At 36.8% G+C, this 27,774-nt stretch overlaps 1 protein-coding gene across 1 annotated transcript in view; it reads right to left on the minus strand.

The window, feature by feature from the left end:
- Nucleotides 1–9,980: 9,980 nt before the first annotated feature.
- The window catches only part of LOC145990200 (homeobox protein SIX6-like), a 150,086-nt gene continuing 132,292 nt past the window's right edge, over nucleotides 9,981–27,774 (minus strand). Inside the window, exon 2 of the mRNA XM_083125863.1 lies at nucleotides 9,981–10,279. Coding sequence (XP_082981989.1) covers nucleotides 10,048–10,279 — 232 coding nt within the window. The 3' untranslated portion in view covers nucleotides 9,981–10,047. The remainder of the gene's footprint in view (nucleotides 10,280–27,774) is intronic.

Below are 27,774 nucleotides of genomic sequence, written 5' to 3' on the forward strand. Positions count from 1 at the left end.
CGCTTATATAAACATTTTTTTACGAATATTGATCTCCATATAGATACAGCATGTAACATTGTTATTCGTACACAGAATTTCCGAGGAAAAAATGTCATATCTACTAGTAAATATAATCATTTTCATATGTACTTGGAAATTAATGTTAATGAAGGTTTCACCAACAAATCTCAATAAAAATGTATGTTCAAAGTGTATAAACAGAGCATATAATTTGTGTGAAAAGAGAAAAACACGCTGTTTCATGCAACATTGTTATTCGTACAGGCAAGAGTTTCAATCTTCCCCGCATACAGCGGCGCCGCTATTCGGGTGATTTCGTGTAGTTTGCAACTTCGTAACAAGTTTGAACATGCAGGCGCGTTCCCCGTCAAGCGGAATGCTGGCGTAGGTATTGTTGTAGGCCTGTCGTCTATCTATCAGCGTGTTCGAAATGGGCAAGGTGAAGGAACTTAGTTCCGATCTGAAGGATGTTATTATAAATTTGGCCCTTAGAGGTTATTCGTTAAGGAAAATTGGACAAACAGTCAATAAATCACACTCCACAGTTCAATGCATAGTAAATAAATTTAGAGAGGAATTTTCAACACAGAATGTGCCGAGAAAACCAAAAGAGAGACGGTTGAATAAACGTGATGAACGCTTTATTTTAAAAAGAGTGCGAGAAAACCCCCGACTAAGTGTTCCTCAGTTACGACCGTTAGTAGAAAATGTTGCTGGCAAGATGATGTCCGATCAAACTGTCCGACATGCCTTGTGGAAGCAGGAATATAATGGCAGAATACCACGAAATAGGCCGTATGTAAATAAGGTGAATCACAATAATAGAGTTTCATTCGCGAAAGAGCATATCCACATAGAGCAGGAATTTTGGGATAGTGTAATATGGTCAGACGAGTCCAAGATTAATATATACGGGTCAGATGGGATAAATAGGGTCTGGAGAAAATCAAATAAAGACAATGATCACATTAACATAGTTCCAACAGTTAAACACGGTGGTGGGTCGTTAATGATTTGGAGCTGTATGTCGTCCAGAGGTGTTGGTACCATCCAGTTTATTAATGGTATCATGGATGCATATGTCTATTTGGACATATTGAAGAACAATGTAAAGCAGAGTGCCCAAAAAATGGACATGCCGCCTATCTACAGATTCCAACAAGACAATGACAGTAAGCATAAGGCGCGAGTTAACATGAATTCGCTAATATGGAATGTCCCAAACTACTACAAACACCAGCTCAAAGTCCAGACTTAAATCCCATTGAGCATTTATGGGCAATTTTGAAGAGGCGAGTTCATAAAGCAGGCGTCAAGTCCAAACAAGAGTTGAAAACTGTTGTGCAAGCCGAGTGGAATAAAATAAGCTCTGAAACATGTTGGAAACTGGTTAATTCTATTATGAACAGGTGTCAAGCAGTAATTAAAGCCAAAGGATACGCATCAAAGTATTAGAACTGTCAGTCAATTTGCTCTGAATATACTTTTCTCTTTTATATTATTAAGTGTACGAATAGAAAAATTGTAAAAAAAAATGGCATGTTTCTCTTTTAGTTTCATTTAATTTATTATTGTCATTGGTTATACAGAATTTCGGCAAGATTTTATGTTCCTAATGATATTAGTTATTGAATTGTAAAGAAACAATTTCAAAAGAGTGTATTTCCTTTCAGATATTACAGCATTTTCTTTGAAAATCCGTGTGTACGAATAAGAATGTTACATACTGTATAAGGAAGTTATTTCTAATCACAAGCATTCAGGACTTATTATTTTAAATACTAACGTAATAAAACGATGGAATCAACTTTTCTAATGGTGTTCATTTCAGTCATAGACATAGGAAAGCAAAAACTTGTTACAACAAGTAGTTCAGGTTATTGTTTATTGAATATTATTATTATTATTAAAGGCTTTCATTTTTGTGTTACAAATTGTTATAGTTGCTATAAAAAGTCTAATGCCAAAATATTATTATTGAACTGACATCACAAGTTAGCTTGAATAAAGCGGTATCTGATCACTCATTTTAATAGTATCGTTGCATGTAAAGCATAGGTAACTACAGCAATTCCTTGAACAACCCTCAAACAAATCCCATGTAGCACCACCGAAAAAAATAATTCGGATGAAATATCATGTTTGTATGATAGTAAACATACAAGTGAATCATATTTGCTGTAAATAATTTAGAAATTTATTTTAATTTGTAAATCAGATTTTTTTTAAACATGAACTTTCCATACCTCGAAACCTGCATTTTGTCACTTACCATGCTTTACACCCGACCCCTTCAATTATATCACATAAAATCAGTAATTACTGGGTTATAATGCATCTCCGCGAGATAAAAATAATGGCAGACATTCACATGAAGCAAATCTTCATAAAAAACGCAAAATTTTCGACTTTCTAGCTGGTGTACGGAGAGTCACCATTGGTACAAGTCATGTGGCAATGACAAACCCACTTTAATTAGATTACGTCCAATAGATGGAGCGACATTCGTATTACAATTATTCTAACGCTTCTTTGTACAAGATTCAGATGTCGTTCAAAATTCAAGCCTTCAAATAACAGTCTATAAGTATTGTCGGTTGTCGAGAGCCACACTTTATATACGTACTTGACGGTTCTCTAACCATAAATAGTTTAATCTATCTATCGAGATGTTTCATTAAACAAAAATCTACATCTTTGGTATTGTTCAAGTCTACTTAAATTGCAGTAGCACATCGAATAGATGTTATACACGACACAAGTAATGTAGCACAATGTAAAAACAATTCGTACATATTAACAAAAAAAAAACTGACATTGCGTGGCCTTCATTTAAACCATTAGAAAACGCAACGCGAAAACTGACCTTTCTTGTTCGCAACGTTATCACTACAAGCACAGAGAGAGTGACTGTGGCTCTTAAATTGTAATCTTACACCCCCTTCTTTATTCTCGTTACTAAACACACTGCAAACTTCTCTCACTGATTCTTGACAATTCTCTATATTTCCACTACCGAACGTACTAATGTACCCGATACTTCCCAGGAAATCCCTCCCTACTTCTTTCCTTCCTGATGATGTCCCGGGTACCAATCGTCGTACCGATGCTCATCCCAGTCCGACCAACTCTTGCTGGTCTCCCGCAAGTCTCCTTGCATCAGCTACCATCTCTTCCTTCTATTAATACGTACATCTCAAAGCCAATAATACTCTCACTATCTCAAACATAACATACTAGAACATAGACCCTGCTTAACATTCATAGAATCGGGTTAATGTCCATTCCTCATCTCATCCATCAACACTAATGCACACGACACACAATAAAACTTATCCTAAGAAAACATTACCCACCCAATTACACACTTATGTAATTTCGTATCTGTGATCATAAATAATATTAATGTTAAACACTAACACTTATTTACTTCCTACTATTTCTAACTTTTATCTTAATCTTCTTACCTTGTAGAATGATGTGAAACCAACTTTGTTCAGGAAAACCGGACAAATTTGGTTCTTCACACTGGGACATTCTTGCCAATGTCACAGTGAATTATTGTAATTAAAAAAAATAATGGAAATCAAGGATGAATCAAAGAAAAGCGGGGGAATCCGTAAAAAATTCACGGAACTGACGCCCTGGGTTAATTTTCAGGTACCAGGGCATAAGCGTATACCTCCGAAAGTAGCTTGACTACTTTCATCCGTATACATAAAATAATAATCGTTCTATGTGGCTCCACCAAGATGAAAAGAACACGAAGTTAGGTGTAGATAACAGAAAGCAGGCAAGATACAGGTATAACTCATTGCACGTAAGTCAAACACCTTCTCGGTCGTGCCGTGTTTTATCTGATGCAAGCGCGGAATGCTTTCCTGATTAGGTTAGGCTTGTTAGGTTAGCATAAATACACTACATTTAGCCCAACAACGAAAGTATTTAGCCCGACGTCAGAAGACGAAATACGGCGCTTGACCGAGAAGGTGCTTGACTTACGTACAATAAGGGAGATCCCCAAGATTCAGGAGTAAGAAAGATTCAACCTTTTAGACCCTGTCGCAGCTAACTGTAGAGCAGGGCCGCGAATATTGGCAGATGAGGAGGAGGAAAACAGAGTGGTGAAAGCGCAGTGTTGCCAACCGTACATGTACGGATGTACGATACAGACCTTATTCCGTACGCTAAATGCACGGCTTGTCAAAATTTGTTCTGTACGGACAATAGATAGCTTCGAGCACGGCACCACAAGCTCACTATATATCTTTGCGCTGATTTTCTGTGTCGCGACGATGAGGACGAATGAGAATGTGATGGAATAGACTATAGGACATGAATAACTTGAGGGCCTCACCGATGGCGCTGTGGTAGCGTCGTCGCCTTGTAATCAAGGGGTCCCGGGTTCGATACCCGGTGGAGGCACATAGTGGTTCGGATCCCACTTTAAACTGTAGGACCAGTCCCGATTAGCCTTACTGTGCATAAAGTGGACTTAAAACACCAAATCAATCAATGAATAACTTGACCAGCATTGGGCCATACTCTTGCCATCGAGTTTGTACTTGTATTTTCTTTTTATGTAGCGTCGCTTTCTGCCACTCTTGGCTGATCGTGACGATGAGGATTAAATTATATTGATGAATAGACACTCACAAACAGCACTCATGCTCAGGCAGGATCTCCAACCCGGAACCTCTGGTAGCGAGATCAAATTTCGACCAGACACCCTCTGGTGCCTTAGAAGGTCATCGCACAGATTCACACAAATTTGTGTGTGTATCTGTTTCATACTTGTATCCAAGAAGTATATAAAAAGGCTGGTAGGACAGGGAATTTATACACCGGCCACGCTATCTTCCGGCCCCCATTCAATGGTTAGTTAGAAAAAAAAATTGTTTTCCTGCTGTCCGCTTCGGGGAGGGATTCTAAGGTTGCCCATTGTTGCCCAAATAGCGAGGCAGCCGTACGCTGCCTGTTTGGCCGCACGTTTCTTCGTATGTAAACGCGGCAACAGCGGGTCACTGCCATAAAAGCTATCCCCACGCTGATTCTTAGAATGGCTGGACTCTAGCACTCAGTGGCGTGACACTCGATAGGTCACATGATTTGTTTTAGCTGTCTCTATTCCGCCATATTTTGCACTTGATTACGTTTTATTTTGCTCAATGACACCAGATGACACTATCGTCATCGCTAGCTTCCGATCTCCGTGCTACGACGCCAGGGGTCGCGGGTTCGAATGCCGGCCTGGGTGTTTCTTGTGAGCGTCCCTTCAATCATCACTCATCTCATCGAAGCGATTAGCCAAAAAGTGGAACAAAAGCGACGCCAAATAACAAAAATGAATCCTAATCATATGAGTGGCGTCTGAAGTTAAACTCTAATTACATTACTAACCCTTGTCTTTCAGTGACTTCTCCATAGCTCCTGGTAAGGTATTTGATCATACAGAGTGTGAGAGTGTGGATGGGGGTTGGGGGTTGTTGTAGACATGCAGCGATATACAAATGGAATTCTTTGCTCTAAATTGTGCTTGTATCCAGACAGAATGGTGTTTCTTCTTCTCAATAACAGAAATTTAACGAATAACTAACTCTCAAGCAATCTTAAATCTGAAGGTTTATGGCTCCAGCAACACAAGCCTGGGCAACATCAATTCAATCATTTCCATCCTTATCGATTTCCTTTAGAGTCATCTCAACGTTTTCGTCTTGGCCTTCCTAGGTCTCTTACCATCAGGTTTCCCAACAAGAATCCTGTAAACTCTTTTCCTCTTCCATTCGTGCCACATGGCCTGCCCACCTAAGTCTTCTTGATTTATTTATTCTAATATCTGGACAGGAATATATGCAGTTCTAAATTATGTAACGATTTAACAAATACAAACAATTGGACTTTTGAGTAATTGTAACTGTTATAACATATGAAGTGAGGAACTATGTTAGATACTCATAGTTCTGAAATTGTATCGAAATTAATAATAAATATAAGAAAAGGAAATGAACATTACTTATTCGTACAAGTTAAAAGCCTCTCAATTTATGAAGAAAATAAAAATAATAAGTTCTAGATGTGCGGTAAAACGGTTTACTACTTGTATTATAATTGTACTCTGGTGTATACATAAAAAGAAATTAGTTAGTTATTACTGAGAAACAGTTTTGAATAAACATTTCCTATTTCACTTTTACCTTAAAGAGACAAGAATTATATACTGCTGGACAAAAAAAACCGGACACTTGCATTTTTTGTGATAACGCATACATTCTGATTCGAAGGCTAACTAAATTATTGGAAATATATTCAACAGAAAACAAACTTTGAGGATGTTCTACATGCATTAATAAGTTAAATTAGAACAAAAACGAAAGTTACAGAAAACTACCAAACTGAGAGCGTAATTCATAAGTAATTGCAATTCAGATGTCAAATATTAAAGTGTCCGGTTTTCTTTGTCCAGCAGTATATTATTGATGAAATATATTTTAGCGTAAAATTTAAACCCGTTCAACGTACATATTGAATTGATACACTGATGGATTACTGACTTTATGCAATGTGTGTGTGTGAGAATGCTCACCCTCTCATGAATGATGTAATAGTGTTAACAAATTTAATATGAAATAGTAGTAAATGTAAGATATATGTGTAGTAAATGTTACTTTTCTCTAGACAAGCTTAAATCTGTTACTACTCACTCCGTGGTGAAGTGGTTAGCATATCGCGCTCCGACGGGTCCCGGGTTCCAATCCCGGCTTGGCCATGGATATTTGTGAGTCATCATGTCATCACTCATCCCCATTTCGCAAATTAGCCAAGAGTGGAACAAAAAGCGAAGTAGAATAAAGCATATCAATCGTTAAAAAAAGTAATTTTAAATAGGTCACGATAACTCAACTGTATTGGCAATATTATTAAAGTAAAGTTATGTCACGCTGTAAAGGGTTTGAGTGTTGGTTTTAGGTGGAATCCGAACCACTTGGGCCTCCATCAAATATCGAACCCGGAACCCCTTGATTACAAGGTACACAGTAAAGAAAGAACACCTTCGAAGCACCCTATACAAATTTGCTTTCCTTGCTTTTTATAATAGTGTGTTAACAAGTAATTTCTAGAAAGTTTTTTTTCTTTACAGTGTCTTTTACACAATATGCTTACACTAAATTATATGGATAACATAGTCTGAAATAATAAAACTACAATTATGTAAGGTGCACAAGCTTTACTTGCAGATGAAAATTGATTTACACATCACGGTAAAACCTGTAGAAATATTGTCCCACTGCAAAAGAAGCAAGACTGGAATGGAATATTATTCATTGGGTGTTCAAAGTACATAATATTTCCTGGATATTATGTAATTAGCTCTTCACTTTCCTTAATTTTAAATTAATTGTATAAAAAAGAATGGAAGTTATTGTAAAAACGTTAACAATGATTGAAAACTAATTTAGTTTCTTGTGTACCGTGGGTGTTTAAATTTTCTGAATTTGAAGAATCAAATGTCTGTTTGATATACTAACACAAATTTTATTTGAACTAGATCAGATGTTGAGCCTAGGAAGCTAGGAAGAGTTTTTTGGCAATGTCTGAGTCTACATTATGTTCATTTAGCTTTTACTAGCTGAATAATTTGTAGTTAAACAGTTACATGATAAGACGTTCAAAGTTTTACTGACTTTATGTAAACTAACAGAATTCAGTACAGCAGTTTAATATGAGACGCAGATGTAAAATATGCCACGGTGGCAGTAAAGTACGAGAAAACGACTTGCAAAGTCTTGGGCACGAAACTATTAACAATTTCTAGACAACCGCGTAAGAAATCTGTTCGAAGTTCTTAGAATTTGATCAGTGTGGTCTCAGAAAGTTCGATAAACATTTGTGCACATGTGCCAAACAAAGAACACTTTTGCTTCGAGGTCAAATGTAGTGCAATGTTTGCACTGGAATTTACCCCATTAGAATCCATTCTGCTTGTTTTTTGTTGTTATTCATGTACTACCTACGTGTTTCTACGTTCGTGCATCTTGATGGGCGTAGTGTAATTCACAAGCTCCTCCTTGACGCAGACAACTCCCATTCTTCATTTGTTTTGATGAGACGTGACAGTTTCTACCCCACCCTGCAAACGACTCGCTGCACGCCTCGGAAAATGGCTTCCTTCAAAGCGACTTTAGCCAGCGCTGAGCAATTTTCGACTCCACACGATTCCATTCCATTCCAGTCTTACCACTGTTGCCAGAACAACCACAAATTGATTGCGTGAAAGGGAACTTTCTTGTCATGCAGAATGATGGCTCATTAAAGTAAGAGAGAGAGAAACAAAAGACAAACGTAAAACAAAGCTGAAGTCGAGAACAAGCATAAAAAACACCAAGTACTCATACAATCAGTCACAACATGAGTGTTAAAATGAGTCAGATTCGTTTTTTGCTTATATTTATGCAATTGGCAGTAACAGTCTATGCAATATTTCACTGATAATTAATTGGAAAAAGTATTATTGTTCATAAAACCCGAAAGATACACTGCTAACAGAAAGATATAACCAAAAATCACAATAGGAGTTTTATAATCATGTTCAAACACGACTTAATATGGATTTGCAGAGTTGCCTAAAAAATCCTTAACAGCTCCAAGCTGTTCTTTATAGGCCTGAAATATCACCTATTTATTATTTATATTATATATATTTTATATATATATTATCGACACTTCGATATCTTTACACTCTTTATAGCATCGTAGTAACAAAAATGCAACGTGTACTTTATATCCTATTTACAAATCGAGAATAACACTACAATATCTACATTATAATCAAAGGGCATTTACAGACAGAACATGCTAATCACATACAGCCTTTTCTTGTTGTTAGGTAAGGAGTTTACTTTTGTAGAGAGAAAGACTTCGCCATCGTTCTTTTCGGTCTAGCACGATAGATCGAGAAAGCGTTTGTTTGTCGAATTATCCCGCATCTCGTTTTCTTTAGTCTATGATTAGCTCACCGGTCATTCACAAACACAGTAACAGGTCTTTTTAAAAGTCACACAAATCACCTGCTGGAATTGTATATTTATATCTTCTGGGAACGAAGTTCGAAATGGGCCAACATTGTTAACTACAACTGCATTTATGTCGAAGATAGTGCTGTAAACTTTCAAACAATATTAACCAGTTTGACAACAAACATTGGCATATGGAACCACACATTGTAAAGAATTGATGTCTCAATTTCTACCTAAGTTAATTACAAAATACAAAGTTTCAATAACGTATTCATAAAATAATAGTACATAAATTAACAAAACTTCTATCTGAGCGTGGAGTTAAAATTTTGTCCGAACGTTGCGGCCCGTACCTGAGAATAACAATTATCTAGAAATTCCACAATAATTATAATATATGGGATCCATGCGTATTGCCGTGCAAATTGTCCATCACCATGTTCGTGCACTTTATTTGACCCAATAAGAGCTTCAAGAATTAAAAGAAAACTCAAGACAAGCTGTTGACAACTTCTGCACCAGCATACATAAATATCCATAGCTTAGAAAAACATAGGATGTAAGAGAAAAATTAATGGAAATAGTCATGGACAATTTGCACGGATCCCACTGTACGAGACAGTTGCTGTACGTACTATATTTTATACAGTGTGAAATACATTCTTTGAAGAAGGATAGTAATATAAAAGAAATTTAAAGATACAGTTATTGCACGTCTAGGTGATCCGATTTGAGTAATTTAACAAAGCATTACAGCACCTATATGCGACTTGTACACGCATGCAGTTTAACCACATTTGAACATGTCAATTTGCATCAACTATGTAAAGGTCTTTCGAAACGGCAACACTTTTCTTCCCAACCATAATCCTTATCGTTGGACTATTATCTTAAAGGTTCCAGTGCTCGTTTTATAGCTTTGTAGCTTATCACCTATTGCGATTGCTGTTCAGTTAGGCCCTGTTGCGTCACTTGACCAGACGTTCGGAGGCGGGGGAGGTCACCAGCAGGTGAAAAGGGGCGGCCGATATCATGAGAGCCTTGGCGGGGAGAACGGCCTGTGGATGACGGGGGGCGGGGCTGTCGATGCGGAGGGGAGGGGCGAGTGCGCACCCATGCTGATGCTGGAATCGGACGTTGTGCTGGCGGCTGCGGGGCTGTGGGGCGTGGGCGTCGTCCCTTCCGAATTGGGGCGGCTGTCCGTACTTTCGGGGCGCCGTGAGGAATGTCCTAACTGCGCTTGGAGTTGCTGCTGCTGCATCCTGCAACGACAGAGAAAAACAGGGCGTTAGATCAAGATGTCAATGATTATAATCTACACACAAAAAAATAATATATTTGAAACAGCCAAACACGTTTATTTAGGCTTTTTGGTAAAAGCAATCCAAAAATTTGGTAATTTTGACTAAATTGTTTGGTAACTCTAAGCAATATGGTCGATTACTAAAATAATTTGGTTTTGGTGAACAATCGTTTCGTTGAAACCCGAGTCATGGATCTCTGGTTATATCCGAACATGGATATATGGGGAAATAAGTGAGAAAACTCAAAGAAAGATGTCGCTGGCAACAGCATTTCAAAGTTTCAAGTGTTAACAATAACAATGCAAGTCCATCATCATTAATGTTATTATAAGCTACGCAATATTAACTTGATATTTCAATCGATTTTCTCAAAATAATATTAGCACATGGAATCACAATTTAAAATACAGGGTGTCCAAGAGAGTCACGCAGCTGAGTCTTGGAACATACCTAACTTGTGTACAAAAAGCGATTGGGATTTATTAAATATATGAAATATTGATTTTTATTATAGGAGATGTTAATAATCGTACTTCTTGTATTAGGGAGGATTAAATTTTAATTGAATATTCTTTTTTCTCGAAAGGTGGGTCTTATCGTCCCCTTAAAAATAAAGAATTTTCACTTTAAAGTAAAATTATATATTAATTAACTCTAAGCAATATGGTATTAAAATTAACTGTTTCCATGTGTATAGCCTACCTGTTCCACATTAAAAAAGTCAAAGATTCAAAGATTATCTATGCAAAAATGCGCAAAAAAAAATAAGCTGTTGAAAAGTTTTTGTACGAAGTGTAAAGAAACATGGATAAAAGTGGAGTCGCTTGCAAAAATTTTCGATCGATGGTGTATTTATCGAATAAAAAAAATACGAATCTTATGGATTACACACCATTTATAGTGTTGTAATCGTGAATTTCTTTTTAATTACGAGGTGTACTGGCAACATTGGTCGTGTTAGAGATCAGTACCAGGTGTGCCGACATCTGGTTATGTTATTTAATCAATGCCAAGATGATAAAAAGGAGTTGAAAATGATCGTACAAAAACATACGTAGGTTAGTTTTGTAACAAGTTTCACTAACCTCGAGAGAACGAATCATCTATGAAACGATACGACTGAAAAGCAAGGTACAGAATTTACCCGACGTGTTAAACTGTCTTTGCATTATAAGAGGCAGGGTGATTGCAGTTGCCCCCCCCCCCCCTCTACTTTTGTCCCCGCACTATGACCTCTTAATGCTAAGCCTGCCAAGAAATAGTCAACTATCCTCCCTCTCCCAGTTTTGGCACGCAATCACCGGTACCATACAGACGAACTGGAATTACAGAGCTTCAGGAGGTATTATAGAAAAGCTTTTTGCGAACAGCTTTATTTGTACTACGCGAGCATGCACGCACACACACACACACACACACACCTTATAATCCTTGAAATTCAATAAAATTTTGCGAGGAACAAAGAGTAATTTCCATCTGCAATAACGTCCTTACTAAGGACTCCTTAGTAATCGAAGAAACAATTATATTTTTGCTCTTACATTTGAATAAGAAAGAAAACCAGCATGAAACTTGTGGTTTTAACTTTTGTAAAATTCGCATAATGTTGAATTTTATTAAGAAAAACTCATCTTAAACTAGCATACATTTTAGTTATTTAAATTTTGGATTTTTGTACAAGTTAAGAAAATTATAAATATCTGTTTTTATTGTCAAGTATATTGCACGCAATACAAGAAAGCAATATTTTTTAGTGAAGCGTATTACATTAAAGTACAAATGTCTAATTGAAAGTTAAAAATATAATTCTAGCACTTTTTAAATGTTTGACGATCCTATAAATCAATGTGTAGATCCATATATGTATACACCAATAGTTCAGAAAGAAACTAACAAATCAGAAAACACTTCTACTACTATTAGGCCTATTATTCTAAAATAGAACAGTAACCTTATGCCTAATATTTTTTTCATTTTGTCTTTCAAAAGGGCAGAGGATTATGCAAATTTTGCTGCTTTTAGTACATTTTATGAGTATTTTAATAGTTACGTAACAATCGTAGGTTTTTCACTGGGAACGTGTTTGTTTATGCGAACTAGGATAAACACGTATTGCCAAATCTCTTACGAAATTCATCAGTGTATGTAAGAGTCATATATCCAAATAATAAGAGAAAGCGAGTCTCGCATAAAATTGAATGAAGCACTCATTTACAAACAAGATTAAACGTACCCCATTGAAGTGCACAATGGGAACGTAACGTTCGGATGACGTATGTTGTTTGCAGTCACTATATACATGCAACCGTACGTCAAGATCATTCAGGAATCATGAACGTTCAAAGCAATGTGATTACAGAAATTGACACTAAGAGAATAAATAACATGCTTTGCTTCAAGAGTTTATCCAATTAGCCCAAAAGATAAGAGCCATTCTATAAACAACTACAGAAGTCAACTGCAAACATTTCGAGTTACTCAATAAGAAGAAATCTTTTAGAAACACAACTCCGACGGTGCTGCCGCCATTGGCAGATCTCTGTTTCGGGCTTAAAAGACTAATGTAGTGTGACAAGAACGTACACAGCGAAACCACTCTCGCAAAAAGAAAAAAAAAAGTCCAGAACTCTTCAATCCACAAGTAACTTGTAAACAACCTCGCAGATAAAGGAAATAAGAGCTTCTTGTGGTACAAAGCATCGTCATAGAACTAATGATGGTTGGCTTGTCGCTTTTAAAGAAGTGAAAGGCCGTATAATCAAATATTTACCTTCAGTCAAAGATTTTAATCACATACACTACTGTTCTAAAAAGAGCCTTCTTTGTATCCATGGGGTCTTATTGGTTGTTGCACGTCCTAGGATTACAAAAAGGAGAGTATTTTGTTTCAAGACCAAGTCATAGAGTTAATTATATTGGGAAGAACATTTTTACTGTGTGTATTTCCTGTTGGAAATGAGTTAAACTCGAATGTTGCTATATTTTTTTTCAGATATTGCAAAACTCAGTTTAATTTCGTAATTCACAACTTATATTGCTTTCAATATCAAAATAGTTTAATGAATTGAAACATAGTTTCCGTCCCGTAAATTGAATATATCACGTTATCACAGTACATCATTTGGACACAAGGGAATTCCCAACTTTCAACGTGAGTGTTTTATCATGGATAAAGATAGATAATAATTATACAGTTGAACACCATAAATATGTTCCTAAAAACTGTCTCAATGAAATTAAGTTCATTAACGTAATCACAGAATTAACAAAACACATTTGGTTAAACTTTTTGATAACCATAAATAAAGAATTTTGTAGCTTTTGCCAAATATGGTAACTTCGACCAATTTTTTTTGGTAACTGAAAATAAATGTGCAAGATTGCTAAAATCATTTGGTAGTGGTGAACAATAATTTACTTGTAGTTATTTAAACAAATATTTGGTTACCAGAAATGAGTAAGCATTAATGCTATTAAAAAGGAGCTTCAAATTACTGTGTTAGTTGGTTGTTATCCGAAATAGTTGGCCTTAGACCATAATTTCTGTAGTCAACTCTTTTGTATCAAGGCTTATTATGTAATCTAATGACCTTTTTAAAAAATACCATGATGTTGACTATCAGCAGTTCAAGTGCGCTGGATGATAACTAACATTTGCGATACAACATGTAGCCTACCTTCTTCATAATTATAATTTGTGTATAATCATGACTATATGCAGAACAATATAAATAAATCCGAGCACATAGTGGTTTGGATCCCAACTTTATATCTAGTCCCTATTAGCCTTTATGTGCATAAAGTGGACTTAAAACAACAATTCAAACAATATAAATAAATCCACATACTATCATTGCACATACTTGATGTGATCATAATATTACTGGCTGTGTGCGCAGGTGTCGTGTCGTTTGCGCCGAGGCTTCTTATCGGTTCATTTCCGCCGTGACATATGTCAAGACCTTCCTCGGCTGGTTTTCCCACAATCCAGAGTGTCATCGCCGCCGCGCGCACGTGTGTTTATGGCCACATGGTGCATAGTGCATAAAGTGGACTTAAAACATAAAATCAAACGTATGTTTATGACGTTGCACAGCTGTGTTTACACTGAAATGTTAAACCTATCCACAGAGTCAAATATGACTTATCTTTACTTATTTCAAAAGACGTTACACAGGATTACTTGTATCAATTTTATTCCACAACACAAAATACATAAATCAGCATCAGAATATTAACTATTAATCATTTATCGTTAATCGTCAAAAAAGCATTGTAAATACAGTGTTATTTTTTGCAAACATTATATAAGTAATAGCTACGTATATATAAACACAATATTTCGATACACTTGCACAAGAACAGTACAAACGTTATTTGAATTCTTGTAGGTATGCAAATGCTCGAAGGCATGCTCGAAGATCGCCTGAGCTTCTGTACTTCGAAAGAACACACTCAACACATTTGTCCTTTTCGATGTATTGATATTTTCATATTCTCAGCCATCTTGTCGTCTCTTACAAGTCTCAGTTTTACATAAATACTAATTTCCCAAAGTAGATCACTCATACATACTTTCATCTTACATTCATTTACCAATCACCTTCCTTTTCAATCGAAGATAAACACAGCGCCAGTTGGGCAACGTCATAGACACACGTGCGCGCGGCGGTAATGACACTCCGGATTGTGGGAAAACCCACCAAGGAAGGTCTTGAAATATGTCGCGGCGGATATGAACCGATAAGAACCCTCGGTGCAAGCGACACAGACTCGTGTGCGCATACTGTCCCAAGCTACATGGTGACTTAATAACTGATTCAAGTTCTGATTGCAAAAAAAAAGGCAAGTCTTGGTTGCTGAGTAGAACTTGTATTGAGGCAACTCTATGAACTAGATCAGTTTACGCATTTAGATATTAGACCTGGAATGACAAAAGAAGTCCACGCAATTAATGGGTATAAACAAGGAAGTAACGATTTTCTTTCATATTTTTTTTTAAATTGAAACATAATATCAACAATGTTTAATTTAAAAGTACAGTAAAACCTCGTTAATCCGGACCCTGATAAGCCAGACTTTGCTTAATCCGGACAGAAAAAAAAGCAGAATGCAAGGATTTGAATTAAATGTGGCTAGAAGTCAACAAGAGAAGTTCCCAAAGAAAAGGCAGTCAACCACTGATGAAATTCTGTTTTCCGCACACTTTGTACTCTACTGCATAGTGTATTTAGGCCTATGCCCTTTAAATACACCATAATAAACGCGTTGTGTTGCTATAAACGGAGTTTTAATGCACTTTCTACTGTTCTTTTAGGTTATTTAAGTTAATCCGGACTTTCGTTAAACCGATCAACTTATCCCCTCTATTAGTCCGGATTAATGAGGTTTTACTGTAATTGTAAAATTGTAACCTTCCACATCTTCTATTGATCAAGACAAAATATGTTCAAGAACTAAATCCAATACTGTTGAGAACCCAGTGAAGTAAAATATTGGAAGATAGCCGATAGCAAACGGCCGAGAACGAGGAAAGCATTTTCGGCTCGACGAGAAACCGAGAACAAGACAGATCCTCTCAATCACTAGACGAGACTGTGCCCCATTTGCTTTATCATGACAGCTTCTCATTAAAAGAAAATCATTGAATAGAATGAAACAAACTTATGTACAATTATTTTAGATCTGACCAGAATTGTGGAGTAACGTGCCACGAATAACGTGTTACATTTTCGGCCAGGCCTGGGACCTATAAGCAAATTTTTCAGAAGTCTGAGAAAGTCACATATAGGTGTCCTAGTCACAATATATACTATTACAAATTAATTTATATATATATATATTTCGTATTATCTAAGAGCAGTAAATAGAACATGTTGAAGGTTAAAGCCAAGAATTTGTGTTTCCATTCATTTCCAATGTGTCACAGACGTTCATTATATTGAATTAAAAAACTGGGTGATTTCAATATCAAATTATTATATTTTTTACGTATCAAAGTGGCAATTTTTAATCGTATCCAATAGCATTCTCCACTAATCTCATTCGTTTACTTCTCATTTAATTTTGACACTGTAGTGAAGTTACGGTAGCCGGACAATTGCGATGGCGGACAATTGCGATGAGCACAGTTAGAAGTGAAAGGGCGAGTGGACAATTGCGATGACATTTTAAATCTTCTATCAAATTGAAGGTTGACTTAATACCCCGTACAATACCTCTTACAAGAGAATTATGTGAAATATTGATGATATTTTCGAATAGAACACTGATTCCTCTCACACTTTCTCCAGGCTTGAGACTGGCAAGGTTAGGTTAGGTTGTTGTTACTCACTTACCATCCCTTACAATGTTTAGCTTTCCCCTGCAGACACAGCCACGTAACATTGACATTCTTCTTATTTGCAGCAACTTGACGATAAGAATGACCATCGTACAGCGCGGAAGGTTTTCCTTTCTCCGTTTGAATAACTTCCATAATTAAGCATGCTATCCGAATTACTACCAAGTGAAGTCAACCAGAGCAAGTGTGGATCAGCAATGGCAGATTTTTAAAGCTTCACCCCTTAGCAAACTTTCCCTGCTAGACAGGGGGTGGGTGAGGTATTCCAGATGGTTGCGTCCTAATTGCGAACAGTGCCTGAATCGTCCTAATTGCGAACGCATGAAACTGAGAAATATTTCCAAGTCCTAATTGCGAACACATAGAGCTGAAAGCCTGTTTTTAAAAACAGGTAGGCTAAGGGTAAGACACGAGAATTCTGGTCTTTGCCAGCATCGAAAGAAGAGAGACTTTGAAGACCCAAACACATTCTTTTATGGATGAAACGTTCATAAGCTGTGCTAGCCAGTTTTCTCAGATATACACCATACATCCAGACTTGGGACGTACGAATTTAGAAGTAAATGTTGTACCTCTTGTCTTTGCGTTTTCACCAGACAAGAAGAAAGACATTCATTTACGATTGTATCGATTAATCTTGATAGAATGGAACCCTGAAACGGTGAATATTGACTTCGAGGCTTTAAAAGAAGTTTTAACGGAGATTAACATTCACGGTTGTTTCTTTCCACATTACACAAAGTCTTTGAAGCAAAGTTCAAGAAATTCGCATGACATCTTACAATGAAGATGAAGAAATAAAGAGGAACATTCGTATCTGAGCGTCTTTAGCTTTTCTAAACCTAGAAGATCTTGAAGAAGGATGGCTACGTATTTACGAGCAAGCTCCTCGTAATGAAAACCTTGTGAAGTTCTTCGACTATTTTGTGCACCGGTGGCTCGAAAAACCCCTTACTGCCAAAAGATATGTGGAACTGTTTCAACAGGAGGCACCAGACAAATAATGCAGTGGAGGGATGGAATCATAAAATCAACAGCGAGCTTGGTAAGCCATATCGAAGAGTGGCAGAGCTCATTGAATGCTTAGAGGCTGAGGCAGAAAAGTCAAATGATATAATTATGAGAATGGAATTGAACATGGAAGGTGTCAAGCGGAAGAAAATATATGTTTTGTTGGACGAGAGGATAGTAGGAAGCACCGACAAATACAAGGAGACTGGTGATATCCCTATTTTTCTAAGAACAATATCATATATTTTGAAATGTGACTAGGTAACGTTCACCGCATTATTAATTGACAAAGTCATTAATTGTATTATATATTAGATAAGCTATTTTTGTACAATATGTATAATGTATGTACTTCGACGAAGGCTTTAATCATGTCGGATTTTATGTTACATCTGACATGCTTCAATTTCATGTGCAACTTTTACACCACCAGTGAGTGACCCACAGGCCACTGACCAGTCTCAAGTCTGACACTGAGTCTCTTTTAAAATATAGGTAAAAGGACTCAGGAAATGGAGAGAAAGTTGTAGGTCACAAGGGAAGAAAATGTGTTCGCAATTAGGACGCACACCTTCGAATGTATTCCTGTTCAGGTAGGAAGTGTTCGCAATTAGGACTGTTCGCAATTAGGACGACACCATTCCAGATACGTAGCTATTTGTGACACCTGCATAGAAAACCTGTATTCCGCAGGACAGATAAGCAGACGCTTGGATTCAACTTTCTACTTTCTGTGATTTCAGACTTTGGGGAGGAATGAAGGGTTGTCAATTATGGTGCACCTGTGGGTTAGTCATCCTGATCGTCGCATTTGTCCTACCATTAATTTTAAAATTACCTTCACCGTCAAAATCATCGGAATTGTCCGTGATTTTGGCATCATCGCAATTGTCCTAGATTCGAAGTTACACTGTTTCATATAGAATAATATTTTCACTTCTTGATTTCACATATAATTAAATAATTGTGCAAATTAACTATTTTTCATTAAAATATTTTAACACGATTTTTATAAAGTACTTTGTCTAGACACGTATGACTTCAGTAATCGTGGATATTTTTAAGGACGTCAAAAGAATCCATGAAATCAATAAGAAATAGGATTAGTTTCTTAATTTGAAGCACCAGATACTTAATAAACCGCACACAAACAATGATTTTTATCTGGCGCGGGGCTCCATGAACTGTGGGACCTAGGGCGAGTGCCTGAGTTGCCTGCCCCTCCCTAGGGCCGGCCCTGTTTTCGGCACTTGCGTTAGTAACGCGTTAACAAAATTGTTTTAGTAATTGCAACTGTACTTCGTTACTTTGCATTAACTTGATAAATTCTCAAGTAGAGAATTAATTTGCCAGTTTAACATGTTTTATTGTGTTGTTTCAAACTCTTGTGCATGTGAAATTACAATGGGAAAGCATGCACTACAGAGAACAGATATTATGTTTGTGTTACTTGAATAAACAGTTAAACAGATTGGGTTCCAAAACTGGGGGGAGAGCAGGGACAGTTTAGTTTCCTTGTAGATAAGGTTTAGCATAATGTGGGGACAAAAGAGGCAAAAAGTGGGAGGGCAACTGCCCCCCCTTACGCCTCCCCTAATCGCTTCCACTGCAAAGTTAAATATCCTTACTGTAAGACAAAGTAACGGTAACGTGTTACTTTTGGAAGCACTGTAACTGTAACTCGTTACTTTCTTTTAGCTTACTCAACTCTATATCAGACATCGATATTAATTAGTTTTTACAAGGCCTGCTGTAACTACACTAACATTACGGAGATTTTTTATGGACTGATTACATTTTAACGAATGGTTAACTCATTAGTAAAAAGTTAACATGATAATGCAAAATAAATGTGTCCAAAAAAAAAAGTATAATTAAAATTCCAATTTAACTTGCAACGAATAAATTTGTGGCGACACACGTAAAGAAAAGGAAGAGGTTTGGTATATTCTCGTGTGATCTTTTTAACCAACCACAATAAATACAGAGCCAATTTTGCTTGGCTAACAAGTTGTCTTGAAGCATGACAAAGAAAAATCCCCAGAAGTTACCCACACGAGAAGTTCAAACAGCAACGTGCATCGTAATGAACAAATCCAACAATCCTAGGTGTCGCCCTCTTCGTATTAATAAATAAATTTCCCTCAAGAACGAACAAGGCCTGCTAATATATCATAATTATTCACATCAGACCACAATGAAGTCTTGTCTGGTAACGTATCTACCCATTTCGGCCGTATACCGGTTCCGAGACGTTCGTGTCTGTACCCAGTTTCGAGGTGCATGTTATTAGCACGAAAATGTCAAGTCGAGTTATACAAACCCAAGCAATCCTGTTGCCACCACACATGTGAAATGAATAACTTCATAACAGCAGAAGCTCAGTTTGATTTATATGGCTTTGACACACCCACAAAGACCACGCACCGGTAGCAAAAACTGAAGGATAAAAAACCTGCAACTCCCTGTTAACGGAGCGTTCATTTGGGTTGAATTTCTTGCCTATTATGATTCTCAATGTCGTGGCTTTAACTTGGATGCAGCGTTGCCAATGCCGTGATTAAAATTTCCACCTTATCACAGTTAAAATCACTAGAAATCATTGAACTTGAATGAAAACCAGTAAATCCGTTTATCTCTATTTAGATACAACGGAAATATTGAGGAATAGTAATTTTTGCAACTTTTGCAAAGTTTGTAGACATTATACACAGAAAATACATATAGATACATGCAATATTCCCAGAATATTAAATATTGAAAATTGAATATATCGTAGCCTGGGTGATCAAGCGTTAGGTCGACTTGCAGTGTTCTATGTTGAGTGCCACATCATCAGTTTTATTCATCACTCATCCTCATCGTAGCTATTAGCCAAATGTGATAGAAAACCGAGGTAAAATAACAAAAAGTACAAAATACAAATATTACAAATTGAATATTTCCATACACAGAAGCAACCAACCAAAAGCCGGTATTTTAATATTTCAGATGTTGATATTTAGGTAATTCAATATTATGTTTACGTTTATTTCAACATTCTGCATTTTGATGTCTTGACATTTATTTAATTGAGGATTTAGGAGTTTCTGTTTTCAAGTATTTAAATGTTTCATTATTTTGTTAGGTGATTTTTTAACCTACCAAAATATGAAGTTACGCGTATAATAAATTTCAATATTTCAGAATTTAGAAATTTCATAATTTTGTTTTTTCTTTATCGTTGTAATTTGAAATATATTTCAGTGCTTTGAAATTTCAATATTCAATATTTTTATTTTTATATTTTGTTTCATTGACATTCTTGAACTTTCTTATTTCGATATATGGGAGTTTTAGTATCCAAAAGTAAAAACATACATTTGTTATTTTTTCATTACTTCATCTCTCTTCCTCTTGTATACCTTACTTGAATAAAATGATCACAAAGTCAAGTGTTGGGGTCACAGTGTATAATGCACCAATATCATAATGTATTGGGGGCATGTGTTCCTGTGTCCACCCGCTACCGACGCCCGTGCCCATCAGACCAATAACATTAAACACGAAACTCAAAACCACTAGTAAATATCGCCACCAAAGAAGTACAAAGATTACGCTAGAAGTTCAGTAAAATCACTGCATTGGCAACACTGAGCGAAGGTTAGGAGTTATATTATTTTTATCAGCATGATGTATGACGGCAAGTCCATTTAGCCTTCGGGGGAGTTACTTCTTTCTCTGTTACTGATACGCTACCTTAATTTCCTGCTTGCGATAACAGCTCGAAACAAGACGCATGAGAATGTTTTTACTACCAGAACTGTGGTAATGTGATTTTCTTAGTACTTTAAAGACTATTCTACACACACGTTCTGCCATAAAAATGTAAGAACACGGACGTTACAGTTCGCCCACGATATTGAGAGAGAGGAAAAAGAAGCTTGAAACAGCACACAGCAAGGATTTTCATCTTCATTTGCACAGAAATGAGTAGCATGTGCTTCTGGAAAGATGTAGCTGGGAAACAGCAAGGTCTTCGAAAAGTACATGTAGGTCTAGCAATAGAAGACAAAGCACTTATTATATCACTGACTAGGTGGCGCCACAAAGAGGGCCTTGACTTTCTGAAGATTTACAATTAAAATTTTAACGCTTTGATGCAATTAATTGTCTACATGTGAGCTAACTTCCGTTCACTTATCCTATGAAAGCCTGAATTGCAAAAAAATTGTCGTTTTATGGAAATTTGCGTGTTCTTCTATTCTACGACCCACGAAAATTCCAACTTGAATTCCTCGTACCAGTGACAAGTAATTTGTATCAATGCATATTTATTGTAACTATTAATTTTATCAACTGGATTCCTTTTCTTACCTTTGACACTATGTACACAAATAGATCGCCCATATACGAATTACAGCAAATACAAAATAGCTGAAAGTAGCTTAACTCCATGTTCTCAAGTTCTATATGAACTTTCGAGTTTACAGATCCAAAAAGGTAAGTCAATATGATTTTATTATGCGCACTATTGGAAAGATGAATTAAATTTTTTTAACTGCATGTTTTAATTCAAAGAAACTTGAATTAAGAGGACTAGAATTATTATTTTCTGTCAGCTAAATAGGCTTCTAATTTCGACCAATCGGCTTTTTAATTGTTTTGTATGTAAGTACTAATGATACAAAACAGAACTACAACAAACTATAAAAATAGAGATGTTATCAAGAATTTATTTCCAAGGTCAAAGTTTGTTTCAAAGTGTAGTCTGCGTTCGATGTTCAGTCTACTTGGACAAGAAAGGGTGTGCCGTGGAATGCGTAAGTATTATCAGTCAAATTATCCATCGCTGTATTTATTCTCTTTGTTTCAAGCAGTTAGAGCTTTAAGAATTGAAGCAAAACAACACACAAGCTTGTGACAAACCTCAGCACCAGCATACGTAAAAATATATTCCTTAAAACCACATAGAAAGCAAGAGTTAAAATTAGTGAAAGTAGTCATGGACAATTTGCCGCGCAATACCTAAGCATCCTACTGTACAGGACTCATAAACTATCGATAGATGTCATCATGTGGAATCAATAGATGATAGGATTAACCTTAAGTTATTGGAGACCTAGGCATATGGATGTATATTTCCAAAATGAACACAAAACCAAAGAAATCTGAAAAGAATGTGCAACATAAAAGATAGTTTCTATTACCGTAGATTTTTTCCAAGTATCAGATTGTAAACGATAGATAAACTTATTTTTCATTCAAAGCTGATATTTTATTTAATGATTTAATCTGGGTCCATCGTGTACTTTCACCTGTGTCAGTTTGGGCTATTACTTGTGAGACACCCTGTACGCCTATAGTGGTTGACTAGATTTTTGAAGTCAGTAAGTCTATTTTAGTATTGTATCTGCAATGATTAGGTAGTTGTTTAAGGTACCATACCTGTGTTCTTAGTTGTACACAAGCAATTTATGAAAAATTATAATTTTGTGATCACATGGACTCAAAAGGTTACATAGTTGTGTTATATCTTTCACTAATAAAGTTAAACTTTTCCGAATCGTTTCGAAGTTAATAAAGAAAGGGGCAGAAATAAAGTGGCATTTAACTTACAAAAGAGAGGGAAAGAGAAAATTAAGTACCCTAGAAGGGCAAGGGCTGGGGAGGGAGGAAAGCCACAACGTTTGAGGATACGCAACCACGCATAAACAATGCAGAGCTTGGGAGGGGAAGGGAATTCATGCGTTAATGTTGCGTGCCTGCTAATCCCTCGGCAGAGGTATCGCGTTTCACTGTGCACAGCGGGTTTATCACCTAATTACCCTAAACCTGGAAAGTGCGCCATTTTTTTAATCCCACTGTTTATGTTCTGGCAACACTATTGATCCGGTAGTGGTTTGGACAAAGGTCTCTGATGAATTAATTGTGATCATGAGGTTGCACACAAAGTTGACCATAATTGTGGGACGCTAAGCAACACAGAGAGGAGAGGCGACATGGAATAACCGAAATAGAGAGAGAGAGAGAGAAATTATCGAAGCTCGACAGCTTTTTCTTGGTTAGAAGTTGAGAAGGGGTAAAAAAAAAGGAAAGGAACATATGCTGTAAAGGACAGCTGAGGTGGATGCAAATCCAGGGAATTGTCACATATACTTCCGCAGTACGCTTTTATTTCTCCGTCTCACTCCTCCCCCCCCCCCCACTCTTTCCTAATTCATTTTCATGTTTCGGTGTGATGGGCGCAAAAAAATACAAAAATGAAACCTGTTTGGATAGTGGGTTGGGCATTTGTGACCAACTCGCCTACAAGGGGGAAAAAAAAAGGTTGCCCGTTAATGTACGTTAAAATGTCCGCGTATAGAAGACGCTCATGAGTAATAAATTCATCCTAAGCGATTGATTTTTACATACTTAATTGCTGCTTCGGAAGACATTTTAAGCGAAATGAACTCAGTTTGTAATTCTCCTGATGAGTTGACAAGGGCGTTCACCTGTTTTTCAATATGGAGGGATAACAATTCAATTGTTATTTTTTTCGTGAAAACGGAAGAATCATTATCACTCCCACAAGCACGTAAATGAGAAACCACATAGGGATAAAAATTACGTTTAAAGTAATTCAGAACCAGAATCGAACTACCCTACTCGTCCTGGTGCCTTTACATAAAAGAAAGGGCTTTAGAGCCCAATCGTCCCAACTAACATTTTGTATCAATTAAAAATGTATTAATCCGCCTTGTATTTACAGTTAATTTACATTTTACAGATATTAAGCTTTAGAGATCAATATTTCTGATTCATAGATGACATAAGTGAAACATGATATTTTTATGTAAAGAACTGAAAAAAATAAAGTTGTAATTGCTTTGTACCAAGTACTTTTTTTCTTGAAAGGGATGAGAAAAATTTAGTTCGTACTTGAAATAATTATAGAAATTGACCGTTCCAAATTAAGACTTCTCCAAATTAGTAAGTCACCCCTGGCGTCTCTTCTGAATCCAATTTGCCTTGCAAGGAGCTATTCGGTCCTTGTAATGACCACAGACTCAACACAAGATGGACTGGACTCCAAATAACAGGTGCAACGATCACAAAATCCATACCGCACGAAGAGCGCCTGAGAACCAGCACACCAATGGAAGTCAGGGAAACGAAACTTTACGACATCAATCGCCAAATATCAGTCAGTCAGTCAGAATTAATAAAGAGTCCAGGTTATATATGAGGCTGCAATAATGTTACGTTGTTCAAATTTTGTGACTAACGTTGTGGTAGACTTCTTGAGCCCTTAAAATATACTGTTTGGTATATATTTCTTATTTTCAAGTATCTATCCATGTATCACCACGGACCTGCGTGATAACATTTATAAGAGTCATTACTTTGGAATTTACGAGGGCGAGAAGTCATAATGGTTTGGATAATAAACATTTTCCTACTCCCATAAAAATAGGCAATAGTTAGACTGGAGAGTTCAAATGAACTAACCGATCTCTAACTACGCACTATACTATAATCCTTTCGAGCACGCCTCATCTCCAGGAAGCTATTAACTCGGGGCAAGCCCCGGCACCTAACGACCTGTTGGGTGAGATAAGTCAAGGCAAGGATACTATAAACCTTTTTCTTGCCTTGACTCATCTCACTCAACAGGTCGTTAGGTGCCCTTAACCTAATTCACTCTGAATATTCAATCTAGAGTGTGAGTACTTTGTTGACAGGATGTAAAGGTAAAGTTTAGTTTAAAAAGTACGCCACACAGCATCCTTAATGCATCCACAAAGAAAGTGCTCCATAATTGGTCCCCTTTGTCACAGGATCTTTCCCTGTGCGAAGTTTCGATTACTGAGTAAAAACTAACTACAAGGAGACATCTAGCGGTAACTATGAAAAAGTAAGTTTCTTGCTTGTCAACATATGCTCTCTCAATGAAGAAGTCACTTCATTTGAAATTTGATGCATCTTTAAGTTCTTGAGTTAGATGATACGAAGAAAGAAGTGACAAGTGAAGGTTTATATAATACTGAACTGTATACTCTGTATTTATTAGAACAATTGTAAAGCTGAGATGGATAGTCAATGAGGTAAGTGTTTGAATAATTTTTGTTAGGCTGAAGGTGAGGGATCTATACCAAGGCTAGTAGCCTATTCCATTGAGAAAGGTTACTATCAAGCTGCTGAACGAAGGTTCTACACACGCACAAGAACAGTTAACATTTCCCACGCCTTTGCCCAAAGAAACACGACACTGCCATTGGAACGACAAAGAACAGATTCAGAGTAGGGAGGGAGGGGGATAGGGGTCAGTAAGGGGAGTAGAAAGCACTCCAAAATCGATGTTGACTAGTCGATACTTCTGAGTCGATTGTTTTGTCGGCGACCCAATGGCCAAAGAGAGAGAAAAAGGAAAAACTTCCCCATCAAAAAGACAAACGAACATCGTTGAACAGTGGCGCCGCCAGAAGTTGCACTAGACACTTCCGGTTGCTCGCTGTTGCCACCATACGTCCTCGAAGGTAAAGGACCTGGCCACTATGCACAGATCCGGGGAATCTCGAAAACAATTTAGTGGAGGAAAAGGGGGAAGGTTTGGCAACGGTGCGAGCAGGTGAAGGGTACGAGTGAGGCAAGTTTGCACGGGACAAATTCAACAGGGCCCCCTTCAAACAGTGTGTCACAGACAAGAGGAGAGTTTAATGAGGACCAGAGGTTGCCTCCATGCAGTGGTTTGTCGACAAAAGTTTTCTGGAAGACAACACTGGAGTCGGAAGATAAACTCATCCTTCTGACTTGAAGGATCATTGTGGGCACGGAAAAAAAAGGTACCCTTCTGAAGGACTTCTCCACAACTCACCCTCGCAAAGTAAACCTTGGGCCAAGTCCAGTCTATTTTATTAATTTTTCTGTCGGTGATTCTCAATCTCAAGCTTACATTTTAGTTCTCAGTGGTAACAAAGAAGAGAAGTCATTACCAGGGCTAGGGTTATGATGCAAATGCATCTTTTTTTTCTTCTTGGTAAGGCAGAAACATTGCATAAGTAGACAGGAACGTGCTTTACACGTAAGTTAATTATTTGTTAGGGCATTTTTACTCTTTCTGGAGTAAAAATAATTTTTTAAACTTTTTAAACCGTTTAAGTCATTTTTCAGCCTTTTAAAAGTCATATTATGCATTTTTCTACACTTTGGTGAAAGAAGAGGCATTTTACATGCAAATGTAACTCTTTGAAGGGGAGAGGTTCCCGACTCAAGTCTCATTGCCTTCAGTGCAGTTCTGAACGACTGTGTTTGAAGAAACAAAGAAATTCTATGCAGTATTGTTGACACAAGATGTGTAACAATTCAGCTCAAACAATATGATTTCCCCTTCTATCAGTAAATACATTGTCTCCAGACGGATTATTGTATCTACAAAGTTTTGTGCTCTGTATCGGACATTTTGTCAGGGAAGCAATTTGCACTCCATGGAATTGAAAGTGACTTAACAGCAAGTAATATTGTTCATTTCAAGTACGCTCCTGTTGTGTCGGTGCAAGTCGAGAGATTTTCTTTCATGTACAAAAGGCTCTCTTGTCCGACTACCGACAATCATTCACTTTTGAAAATTTGCATATGTTTTTCGTTGTGTAATGCAACTCAGTACTTAAAGTGTAAAAGATGACAAAAAGTGAACTTTCTTACTTGTACTACCATACGCAATGAACATGTGATAGATACTGTAACGTTAATTTGTAATTTGAATTTCTCTTGGTAGTTTATACATTCGTTTCACAAATCTTTCAGAATTTTTAGGTCATTTTTCTAAGGTCAATGGGCATTTTCTTGCATGTATTGGGTCATAAATGCATCTTTAAAGGACTTTTTTGTTGCAATTTTAAGGTCATAAAAATCCTAGCCTTACTCCCTACCCATTTACATTTTGTTTTTCGCGATCAGTAGGACACACTAACTAGACGGAATATATATCAAGGAGCAAACACGTTTAAACACAGTACTCGGATGTTGGTCCAAGAAAATTATCTATGTAAAAATCCAAAGAGAAGCAGTTTTGACAATGAAAAAATATTCCAAATAAAATACTAGTCTGAGCATATTCTAAATATTTCTGTATTAA

The sequence above is a fragment of the Lepisma saccharinum genome, chromosome 7 (assembly GCF_977018435.1).
Source record: "Lepisma saccharinum chromosome 7, izLepSacc3.1, whole genome shotgun sequence".
Taxonomy (NCBI): domain Eukaryota; kingdom Metazoa; phylum Arthropoda; class Insecta; order Zygentoma; family Lepismatidae; genus Lepisma; species Lepisma saccharinum.